The sequence below is a fragment of the Antedon mediterranea genome, chromosome 3 (genome assembly GCF_964355755.1).
Source record: "Antedon mediterranea chromosome 3, ecAntMedi1.1, whole genome shotgun sequence".
Classification (NCBI taxonomy): domain Eukaryota; kingdom Metazoa; phylum Echinodermata; class Crinoidea; order Comatulida; family Antedonidae; genus Antedon; species Antedon mediterranea.
The window spans coordinates 11,515,141-11,527,721 of record NC_092672.1 but is presented as its reverse complement, the minus strand read 5'-3'; the positions used below and the strand labels follow the sequence as shown (position 1 = coordinate 11,527,721).

The 12,581-nt window shown below is 32.3% G+C and overlaps 2 protein-coding genes across 2 annotated transcripts in view; both read left to right on the top strand.

Annotated features, from left to right (window-relative positions):
- The window catches only part of LOC140043571 (adipolin-like), a 28,356-nt gene extending 22,283 nt beyond the window's left edge, over positions 1 to 6,073 (top strand). The window contains exons 3-8 of the mRNA XM_072088091.1: positions 514 to 625; positions 1,493 to 1,533; positions 2,561 to 2,725; positions 3,138 to 3,340; positions 3,804 to 3,882; positions 4,593 to 6,073. Of these exons, the coding sequence (XP_071944192.1) occupies positions 514 to 625; positions 1,493 to 1,533; positions 2,561 to 2,725; positions 3,138 to 3,340; positions 3,804 to 3,882; positions 4,593 to 4,691 (699 nt within the window). The 3' untranslated portion in view covers positions 4,692 to 6,073. The remainder of the gene's footprint in view (positions 1 to 513; positions 626 to 1,492; positions 1,534 to 2,560; positions 2,726 to 3,137; positions 3,341 to 3,803; positions 3,883 to 4,592) is intronic.
- A 1,314-nt stretch (positions 6,074 to 7,387) lies between these two features.
- Positions 7,388 to 12,308, top strand: LOC140044871 (uncharacterized). Its single transcript, XM_072089562.1, has 3 exons — positions 7,388 to 7,579; positions 8,311 to 11,295; positions 11,693 to 12,308. The coding sequence occupies exons 1-3, from the start codon at positions 7,463 to 7,465 to the stop codon at positions 11,891 to 11,893; spliced, it is 3,303 nt and encodes a 1,100-aa protein (XP_071945663.1). The 5' UTR covers positions 7,388 to 7,462; the 3' UTR covers positions 11,894 to 12,308.
- Positions 12,309 to 12,581: the final 273 nt, after the last annotated feature.

Genomic DNA, 12,581 nt, shown 5'->3' with positions numbered 1-12,581 from the left:
AACGCGCAGTCATCCGCGAACGAACATTTTTAACAGTTGCCCAATTTTTCAACCTAAATATATTTGACTTTGTTTCTAAATTTACCTTTGAGTTAAGCTTATTAAATGATCGAATCCAAGGGTAATGGCTCGTAAGGTCGCCGACATAAAGTGTTATTGTGTTGTAATTATAGATCTAATATGCCGAGCGCCGGTTGCTATCGTAGTAGTAACAATCTAATTATTAGGACCATGTGATTTGCTTTGTCATAATCTTATACACTTGCTACAATATAAGGCAAGACCGATACTTATATACAGTCTATAGGCCTAATTAATGCGTTGTGTTACCTATACGGTATATTACAAATTCGTAAAACGTATCGTATTTGTATTAGGGCCAACTGTAACCTAAAATAACTGCAAAATAATCACTTTTCATCAAAATATCTATGGCATACTGGACATTTCATGTGAGGCAACACTCTAATTTTCCACAATTAATACTTATTTGATATTCGATTTTTTGTATAGCATGGCCCACCTGGGCCCGAAGGACCACCTGGACCACGTGGTCCCCCTGGTCCTCCAGGAGGCAAGGTAACAAAAGAAGAACTAATGGACGAATTTAAAGAAATGATAAGAGGTAAGGTTTTATTTTATATGCCGTCTCATTTTTATAAATCAGTGACAACCGATTATCGATATTGTATCTCTACCCAGTATCATAAGAACATTCTGTAATATAGCAGTATAGTTTCACATGTACAGAATAGGCCACAACCTAACCCTTCCTTGATACTGGTAATTGTCGTAGGTGGAGACGTGTGTTTTCTGAATAGGGCTGTAGTTGCAAAACATAACGAGAAACTTACCTCTTAATCCGGGTGTTTCTTAAATAGGGTGTCCTAAAGAACAGGTACTACTGGGTAAGTAATTTTAATTATTAAGCATATTAACAAATTAAAATATGTTATAATAATTATGTAAACAATTAATATTTTTCATTCTTTCTTTCAATATATCTTTTTTTTATCATTTAAACCAAAATATTTAAATGACGCATAGAGTATTTAAGAAGGGATCTAAGTAATAATTGTACAATCTTTCAACGGTTCAGATTGTTGAAATAAGAAACAATCTTGGCCTAGAAAAGTTAAATCTCAATGGCGCCATACTCGCTCCTCAATGACAATGATTCAAATGTATTATTTTAACGACATACATCTTTATTAATTTTTAACAACTGTTATATTATATTTAAACTGTGTAACAACTCAGCACAATTATACACTTTCTATTTATGCATTTTATAAAATAGTTTATCCATCCTGTAATTGGAGAGTTGCTCGCTGTTGGATGTATGGAAAGATATTGTTAAAATGTATTATAATGTAAAATGATCAATCCTCAATTCCCGATTTTCTTAGGTTGGTTTAAAAAGTTGTTTCGGACACATCTGATAGTCCCTAAAAATGGAAATAATTTGATTACTTTTTTATTTTTTTCACAGAAGCAGCTGAGAGACGAGCTCAAATCTTAATGCAAGAAAAAGTAAGAATTATCATTTTATTGTGTTCATAAAAATATAAATTATGTTCTTTTTTTTTAATGATTTGATTTTACTTCCTCCGAGGTTTGAATCAATATCTAAAGTTGTCGAGAAAATTAATACAATTGCCGTAACAACTGTGTGTACAGTGAACAACTCATGTTATTTGAATGAATAAATCATTTTGTTGTGATTCTAGTATATAGGCATAATTCATTGTTTTTCTTGTTTTATTAACTTCATTGTCCAAATGTTGTTTCCGTGTAACTTCCAACTTCAGTAAAGTAAATTACGCTTCCAACAATGGTTATAACAAGTTTTATGAGGTAGAGGGCGCATTAACATGTACAGTTATTATCGGAATACAGTAAAACTTTATTTTATAATAAAATATTTGTCTATATCATTTCATTTATGCTGCCAGATAACGGTTTAATAAAAGTTGGTATCAGACAGAGGGCGCAATAAAGATTACAGTTATTATCGGGATAAATAAAAACAATAATAATTCATGTTTATAAATGCAATTGGGCAAATAATTGTAATGAGTTGAAAGATAAAAAGGTTATATTTAAATTTACTAGGCGAAGCACGAATTTAAACATTCATATTAATCCTGACGAAGGATTAGTGTTTTCTGAAAGTCGGTTGTTTTATGATGTCGGTTGATAAGCTTCTGACGACAAGTTCAAAACAACGAAAATCGGCTAAATTCACTCGTACCTTAGGCCTATTTACAACACATCTGATTTGTTACAATAATTCACAGGTCTGCCATACCCACAATGAACTCAGTGTCTTATTTATGACGTTTATACATACGTCATTCTGTTATTAATCACGCATAACGGATTGTAACTAGTGTCACCACAATTTTACTTTACCGTTTGGATTTAGCGATTTGCTTCTTATATTTGCATCATTGATATTAAGCCACTGCTACCAACAGAAATGTCAGTGTTTTCAACAATTTACCTTTGAATTTATAAATATAATATACATGATTGATTTGATTTGTTTTAATTTCAGTGTCCTGATTGTAAAGTGAACAGCACCCAGACATGGTTACCTGAAGTAGCAGATTCTGATTTGCTTCCAGCTCGTGTGCCTATCCCTATCGCCTACCATTGTAAACTAAAGGGAAGTGTGACTGTACATAAGAAAAGCTTCGTCGAAATCGCAAATTATCAAATGGTAAATTGTCAAATAAAGTCATAAAGTTGTCATTAAAAATAAATATTAATAATATTATTTTTATAACCGTAACGTAAAATAAACCAACCTGGAATATATTCTAATCTGGTATACTGTACATTTTTCATTTATTTTATATTGGTTTTTTTTTATTCAACTAAATTTTTGTTTTATAAGGAACCAGTTTGTATTTCGTTAAATCTTCCAATATCAAGAACCAACGGCAATAAACTTTTTTGTTGTCTGTTTTCAATAATTACATTTTTATTCTTTAACTTACATTTATTTTGTTGTTGATTTCAAATCCAATTTTGCTTTCATTATCATTTTGCAGGCCCTTGTATTTTTATATAACCAAAAATATTATATATTTAATGTCGATATTTTAAATTACCTTCCATCTTTTTTGCAGCCATTCGGAGGAGGATCGTTCAAACGTGGCGATGGCTTAGATTTGAAAACAGGACGATATACAGCAGAAAGGACTGGTATATACCAATTATCGGCAAATATGCATATCAATCATCCAACATCCAAAAAAAGATTACGAGAATTAAAAAACAGGGATCATATCAGGATTCTAATCTGTATTGATTCACTTTGTCATAGACACACGTGAGTTTTATTGAAGTTTTTACTTATAAATTCCTAATAATGTAAGCATGTCTAATTTGAGCGCAACCCGCCTGCGATATTTTTTTACATAGATATATACATTAGGCCTACATACATTACATAAGTTGAGGGCGCTCCGCCGCCAGAATTTATTCTCTCTATTTTTACACAGGAAGTGAACACCCAAACTGTATGCTTCACAATTTTCACCATCATACCTATTTAGTGGATTATTAATTATAGATATGTTTGTATATTATAAATTTACATCCATTACATTCTGACTATAAATTGATTTAGATACAATTATTATTTTAATCATGGAAACGAAAATGCTTGTATTTGACGTTAATTAAAACTAATCTACCTTAAACAGTGTCGCAGATACTCTGACGTCTCAGCTGTCCTCTTGTTATGCCACAAACAAATATTTAGTTTTAAAAATTTTATTTATTATGTATAGGTCATTGGAATATATATCCGGTCTTTCAAGCAACAGTCGTGTGTTTACCGTCTCATTAAGTGGTCTTCTAAAACTAGAGGTAAGGTGACTTATGCATAATGCACAAAATAGTATCTTTTACTTATGGTATATAGCCTACGCAAACGGAAAATATTATTTTTTTTATTCAATTTTATTCAAAAAAAATAATCACAACTGGAAGTAGTAAAACTGAATTGCTTGTCTACAATTGATAAAATATTTAAAAAGGTGTATAGTAGATAAAAACATTTAAATTACAAGTGAAAAACATCAAAATACATAAGAAAAAAGTTAATATAAAAATGTACATACGTAAAAGAGGCAACATTAAAAAAGATTTTGAATCAATTGGATACTTATACATTGGTTGTTAAAAATGTAGACATAAAATAGTTGCTTTTATGTTATCGCTTGTGATTGGTCAAATTACGATGTCAATGGCGTATTTGAAAACTGATGTTGCTCACGTGTATCTCGTTGAGTGACAGATAGAATACCCTTGTTTTATGATAATACAATATGCACAAATGCGAATTGACCAATGACAAGCGGCAGTTCGAATATGTTATCGCTTGTGATTAGTCAAATTACCTTCGTTGCGCTTACGTCCTTGTGTTGCATCCTAGTGAGAACCAAGTAAAGATGCTGTTGGTGTTATATTGATATGGAGATCTTTGAAGACTATGTTCGGACCCATAGCGTATTAGCGTAGGCCTACGTACATCATCAGTATTACTATATTTTAATAAAAATAATGTTTTGTTTTAGGAACATCAGTATGCATCAATATACGTCGATAACAGTTCAGGAATGACGATAACAATTCAAAGTGGCTCTGATTTCTCAGGAATGTTATTAGGACAATAAAAAGGTATTCACTGCGCATGTCAAAAAGGACAACCAGGCAGCACCTATAACTCAGATGAATATTGATTGGCTAAAGTGGTGGTTGAATCTAATTGGTGGAATATTAGGACTACCACGAACTATGATAATAGTCGATTCTGATTGGTTGAATGTTTGCAAAAGGGCTAAACATAATACAATTGTACGTGGTGATAACTGAGGTTCAAAAATAAATGTCACCAATATATAATTATGGAATTGAGGTCAGGATCGACGATTTAATATCAAAGTGAACTGACGGATTCAGTATAATGATGAATACTTGATGCAGTTAATATCTCTGAAGCGGGTATTGTGTTGTAAAACAGGGTAAACGACGAAAAAAAAAATCATATTTTAATTTCATAGTCACTGTATTGTTATTGTACAAAAACCATGTGTAGTATATAAATATTTAAGTTATTAATTAACATGGACACAATTTGTTTGTCTTTGATGTTAATGAATAAGCAGTATTATTATTTAAACTTATTATTTTCACTATATATTGGAAACGACAATTACCTCTATTATCTATCAATATGTTAAATTAGAAGGGAAAACATGTTTGCGGAAAGCACCCAGAGTATACAAATATGAATACTTCGCCAATCTACGCAGTGTTTTCTTAGAGAGAGCAACCACGCGAATATATTTCTCTGACGGAGAAAATTATTTGTTGTATTTTCCGTCGTCAAATCCTCAACGTCAATTATGTCCGAATAGTTTTGTCCGAATAGGCTTACTCTAATCAGTTAATGTCTGTCCCTTTAACGTATACTTGTGTGCGCGAGCTTATCACGCTGGGACGCTTTGTTTATTGTTTCTACTTTGTGTGAAAAGATGCTTGCAGATAAATAAATAAAATAATGTAAATAAATATCGTTATTGTTCATGACCATTGATAAAACCTACTCGATATGCACATGCTTATGTAGCCCGCCCTCTAGATTGTCCTAATTTATCCAATAATTTCTGCCTGCTGAGACGTCGAAGATTTAAAATTTCGCACGCCTACTTATAAATTATATGTTATAAGTAAGTAACATTACGTGACAGAATATGAATCACATAATTAATATTATATATTATTATTATCAAAATAATTGGCCAGTCGTCGAATAAGCAAGAATTTTACTACTTAGTTTTGTAGAAGTAAGGCTTGGAATAAGTTAGTACATTTATATCATCACAATCAACAATGCGATAAAATCGTTTTGATACCGATTGATCAAAGTTAATTTAAGAACGCATATTTATAAAATCCATGAATGTAAATATATATATGCTTGTTCATTTTGTATATTATAAATATTATGCATGATTCATCACTTGCGATGAGATGTAAAATATGAAGTATGAAAAAAATAAAGATATTCATGAATATTGAATGACTTTCATAGCTGCACTGCGCGTCTTTAATTTATAATTGTTACTTCTAAAAAAATGTTTGCATTAATGACTCAAGTAGTCGGTCTACAAACTACAAACAGTACTTACATTTGTCAACCTCCGTGTTTCTCCGATAGCCTGTTTACTTATTGGCTTATGCCCCAGCATCGTTTATAATTCAGTTATTATGCACTAACTAACTATATAACCCTCCCACGGTGCCAATGGACCACATGAAAAATATAAAATAATAACGATAGGCCTATTTGTAAATTTGTATTAAGGTCCCTATAATCATCCATAATATGGCCTTTTTATGCAGTTATTATGTGCTAATAGCATCATATGTGGACGTATATTGTCATATATAACCATCTTGTTATTTCATAGGACCACTTTATGTGTCAATACCCCTTGACCGAAAACTGAAATGAATGTGTCTATTTTCCGACAAAGTCCATGTACTGCGGTATATTGTTTTTTGCAAATTCGTCCAAAACATGGCTTTAGTTTTAATTTAATAGTCATACACTAATAAGCATAGTCCTATATGCAAACATTGTCATATAACCATCTCATGGTATGATTGGACCACTTGATATCGACATATTAAAATGTCGACTAAAATGGTCCGTCATCTTTTGACGAGTTTTGACAAAGTACAAGACAGCGAGGCAGGCGAAGCACGCATTTATATCATTTCCAAAATTGCGAGACATAGCCTATAGTTTACAATTTCAAAAAAGTTCGAAGCATATCATAGCTATATGGTATTATATTATACGATTATTTATATCTAATTATATTCGTGTATAATCTCATCATTTTTATGTAATGATTGTTTTTGAATTTCATTCAAGTCATATCCTGTCGGATTATTTGAGTTCACTTTTACAACAGTGTTCATTTCATTATTACACCCAACAAAATAAACGCCTCCCTCGAATAAACGCCCTCTAAAAACATATTAATAATGTTTTGTTGAGGTCTTTATTTTCGAAGCACTCGGTCTTAACATACATTTGAAGTGAAAGTGTACACATATCAATTGCACATATCAACCGCATTAGGTTAATCTATAAAATTCTAAAACACGTACCTTTTGGCGCGCTCTGATGTGTTTCGATCGCGAATTCTGCGTTGGCGTAGTCAAGTACGCGGGGTGAAACAAGTAGGCCTATTATACCTTCGATATAGAAGAAGCGCGTACCTTCTTCAGAATAATTGTATTGATTTTGTTGTTGTTGTTGCACGTATTCTAAACACAAAAAACTAGAATACTTTGATATGTAAACATGTTTATGCCTACTAGGCGGCTAGACTATAGACTAAAAGAAGTAATTTCCAAAACATTGCCGTAAATGACGAAAGTTTCGAAATTTATACAAAAGTTTAATGGTCTACTGAAAATGGGTGGACATCAATCAAAAGGCGACAAGAAAGATAGACCATCTAGACCTAAAGCAAGAAAAGACCAAGTAAGTGACTAGGCTAGGCCTAGCATCCGTATTCTTAAACCGGATTTTAGTCGTAGTTCAAGCTAAAAATTAAAAAAATGACGTCATTTTTTGATTCATAAACCGAACTTCAACTAAATCGGCGACTTGATTTTGATCGATTTTTTTAGTCCTCGAGGGGGCAGGTTAAATCGCCGACTAAATGGTATATTTAAACGAGGTTTATAAAAAATTTAACAGTCATTGAGTTGTTATAGCCTATTGCATTGGCCAGATATTAAAGAATGAAATATCTATTTTTATATTACCTTAATTTGATATCCATTGGTATACAAATAATGAATGTTTATGAGTATATTATACAAATGATGGCATGATGAGGTGAAAGATGAAAGGTTATAATATATATATTTACCTTTCATCATTCACCAAATGCCATTATTTGTACCATTATACGAATATGTTGGAGGCCGAGAAAATATGAAAGTTATCGTACCGCCATGGTTCCTACACACATTTTGAAGTTTTTGTTTGTTGTTAATCGAAAGTACTTTACTTTTAAATTAATACTGCACAACATATGGAAAGTGTTTCTTATGATTTCTGGTAAAACTTATTATGCTTACGCTACGGGATTTAACACAAAATCAAGACGAATTTATGCAAGTATGATAAATCCGACCCTGGCCCCTTTGTATACTTTGCTACGCTAATTTCAATTTAAATATGACTAATTTATGTTGTACTCACAGGGGTTATTAGTGGTTGATGACGATAAAGCAACATTTGATAATGATGCTGGTTGGTTGTCGAATGGATTGTTTGAAAAGAAGTTGTCCTCTCAAGAGGTGCACTTATTTACAGATTCTACTGCTGAAAAAAATGAAGTACTAACGAATCCAATAGCAAATAGCGACGTATCTGACCGTGGACTAAACTGCACCAAGAAAGTTGTTTGCTCGTTGGATAATGGTATAGTTGTGACTTCTACCAATATGACAGAACTCTTTGAGGTTTCACAAATAAAGAATGGGTCGCAGTCAAAAGCTTCGAAGTGCATAAACGAATTAAATGGTCATGATTACATAACAAATATACCTTCTGGGGATAATATAGAGCGTTTCCAACATAATTTGAAAAGAACCAATGTGAACAGTCAACATGCTACTAGTCAAGTTTGCTTCAGCACTGAAAAACACCAACCCCAATCAATTACAAACAGTTGTAATAATGAAGCAATGACTACAAAGTCCAAAAGCAAAGTTTTAACTGATTATCCTAATCTTAAAAAGTGCAATTATGTGGGTAGCAAACCGAAAGCACCAATCCAGCTTCCAGCTCAACAAAATCCTATTGCAAGCACCATAAGAAAATATGAAACTAAAAAAGTATTGCCATCAAAGTGCAGCCAAGTAGTCACAGTTTCCAAAGGTGTTGATAAAACTAGTTGTACCGACGATAAAAACGTCATAAAATTACAAGACAAATTTCAAGCAGACATTGCTGAAGATATTACTATTGAATTCGAAAAATTGAACTTAGAAGATCACGATCATTTAAAAAAAGATCCATTACGTTTGTTTTCGGTAATTGATACAAATGAAAATACCCAAGAGCCAGATTTAATCAAAATGAAGAAACAATCTGAAGAGAATCGAGAGAATGACTACTCTAAAACAGAGATTAAGACAAATATGCGAGTATCCGTTTTTAAAAACACCAATGCAAATACAATATCTGAAAATCATCTAATAAATACTCTTGCATCATCAGCAGATATTGCTGCCAAAACTGCCATTTCTGAGAAAGAAACTATGAGTCTAAATAATACTAGCCCGACAACACATCAGAGCAAACAGCAGCCTAGCTTTACTAGAAATACATCCATTAAAGTAAATACTCTGGAGTCTGAACACTTAAAAACCAAATTAAAATGTATAATAAAAAAGGAAATCAGAAAGCATATTCAATTAAAAGAAACCCAAGCCCCAATTACTTCTATACAAGTTCATCCTGGGACAAAAAATAACACAACGGGTATTTCAGAAGCCCATGAAAATACTGACAACTCTGGTAAACATGAACTGGTACCCACCGATTGCGATTCTTCAGGTAAACGTATTATGATAGAATTGAATCGATGTGAAGCAACATCACAATGTCCTAAATCTAAAACGGATAGTCGCGCAATATTAACGGAAGGAAACGGTAGCAAGCAGCATGAAGAAGAATCAGTATATTTAGTAGACAAAAAAGAACAGACATTAGGACTATCTACTAACAACGTAGCAAAGGATATTAACGATTTGCTTAATACTGTTAAAAAGACAGCAGTAAAGCAGATAGATGAACTTTTTTTACAAATTAAAAATCGTTTTGGTAACAATTACGCTGAAAACGAAAAACTATTCATCATAAAAGGCAAAACGGAAGTAAGTGAATCACCTGATGTCGATTTGTATATTGGAAAGATTTCACAACTTAACTATTTTCCTGAGAAAATAATCGTCCTAATGAAGAATCGAAAACATGGACGTCAACTTACAATTGATATAAAAAAGGATGAATCTTCTCAATCATGTAATGTTTTCTACTTACAAATTTGGAATCAGGACAATGACACATTATCTCCAAAGATTTTCCTGGAAATGTTAGAGGAAATAGAAGAAACGCAATTTGAAATTATTGCAAAACATCTAAACACAGAGACACGGAGCAATCTGGTATGTTTACCTTTCAATTGTTCTGATTGCGTTACAGATACTATTTCTGGTCAGAACAAAAAAGCAACATCGAGTAATCATGTGTTTGACCAGACAACTAAATTACTGCATGTACTTACCATAACAAAATTATCGGCTGATACGTTAGCTGATAAGAATATTGCTAAAACATTGCCACTACATAAAGAATATTCTTGGGTTTTCGAGGAAAATGAAACTGGACAGCATTTCCAAGTAACATATGCACCAGAAGGAGATACATTGGTTTTCAGAGCAATTTCATATTCTGGAGATGCGGGTGACCATAGTTGTTGGGTTTGTGCCAACAAATATAGCTCGACAAAACAAGACTTGACCACTGCTACTCATGTCACTCTTGCTAAAAAATCTGAAAATGTTCAAACATCTCCACCTAAACAAACAACAACCACGGAAAGTGAAAAACCTACTGTAACCAATAAAGGTAACAAGAAGAAAAAGAAAAATAATAAACGAAGAAGAAAAAAATATTTACTTCCCCCACCTATGCAAAAAGTGACCGCTAAAAATGTTGAAGACCATGCAAATGAATGCAATAACAAAAATACTAAAGATTCCACAGAATACGCTATTACCGAAAATGAATTAGTAGTTAAAATTACAAAGGAAAATGATGTTAAGGTACCTTATGAAAATAATGACGATATGAAAGGAAATAAACCAGCTAACCAATGTGATAAGCTTGCGAAACTTGAAAAAACACACAACGAGAATGAGAAACCAGCCAATGAAATTTCCAAAGAAGTTGATGAAAGTTGTAATAATAACAAACAAATTGAACTTGACAACTCGGAAGACATTTCGTACAATGAAGAAGATTGGGATTTCAACTTTGAAGAATCAGATGATGAGTTTTCTTGTTTAACAAATAAATATGACAGAACACTGAATAACTATAGAGCAAAACGTATTAATAAACCAACAACAAGATTGATCAAAAGATGTAAAAGAAGAACAAGAAACCGAAACGGAAAGGTAAAACAAATTCCAAATTCATCTAATATTTATTCTATACCATAATAATGTGTACATACACTGCCACGGAGCTAGGCCTACATACACTGCCACGGAGCAGGTGAATGGATCGATGTATTGCAATTTTTTTTTATAACATTTTATAACAAAATATATTAGGCCTATGTTGTATCAAACATACTTTCAGTTAATTTATTTGTTGCAAGCAAGCATTTAATATAAATTATTTATTTATTTACACGTCCATCAAAAACCGTATGCCTAGTGCAGTAGGCCTATTTCTACCCAAAAGTAATAGCTGAAAATGAATATTAAAATTACTCTAAACGAACATTGACTGAAATTAAAACATTCAGACGACGTTGATTGATTTTGATTTTGTTTTTTCTCTCCTTAGGTAAAAGCAGAAATGACAACAAAGCTGGAAGTTCGTTTTTGTGACGCATGTGGTAAAGCAACGTTTCCTCCGTACTTTCCATGTAAAATGCATTGTGGAACGCATTTCTATTGCGCTTCTAAATGTTTTAATAGGCATTGGCCAGTCCACAAGAAAGAGTGCACAAAATTAATAAAGTGCGCATGTGCACAAAATAAGTAAACGTTCTTCTGACACTCTCCACATAATGGCAACAATCACAAGCACGTATCAGCCGATGATTATAAACAGTTGTATTTTACTTCAATTTAGATTTTCTATACAATATTATTTTGTTACATTACAATTGAAATTATTATATTAATATTTACAGTATGTTACCCATAACATTTCATTTGTTCTTACATAATAAATAGTTTTAATATTTTAAAATTCATAGGCACACTTTATAATTACATAACTAAATTGATTGAATAAAGTTCAGAAGAAACATTAAATATTAATGAATTAAAATTGATTCTCATTATTTCGAAATAGATAGTCATCTATTAACAACAACATGGATACGTAATATTTCCAAGCGGTTGAAAATATATTCCTTAACTTTCTTGTGGCCTAGATAACCCAAAAGGTAGCAGTGCAACCGAATATCGGTATCACCTTTTGAAAATTTAGATTCTATTATCTTCATTAACAATCTATCCTCCGTGGAACTACTAACTTTATTGTCGTACTTTGAAAGTTGGAAAACGAGGAGGTGGGCGCGAGGCACCGGAATCAATATTTATGTTCTCTGGGCAACAACCAATCGGTATCTTGAAAAATACCCTGAACTCCCAGAGTAGATGTAGACTTTTGTTGTCATATGACAAACATCATTGCCATAAGTGTTGCTTGGTTTTTAGGAGGA

Bases quoted from the DNA above. Each gene is read 5' to 3' on its own strand.
- LOC140044871 (XM_072089562.1), top strand. From the start codon at position 7,463: ATGACGAAAGTTTCGAAATTTATACAAAAGTTTAATGGTCTACTGAAA. The intron at 7,580-8,310 runs GTAAGTGACTAG...TTGTACTCACAG, and splicing joins CTAAAGCAAGAAAAGACCAA to GGGTTATTAGTGGTTGATGA. The intron at 11,296-11,692 runs GTAAAACAAATT...TTCTCTCCTTAG, and splicing joins CAAGAAACCGAAACGGAAAG to GTAAAAGCAGAAATGACAAC.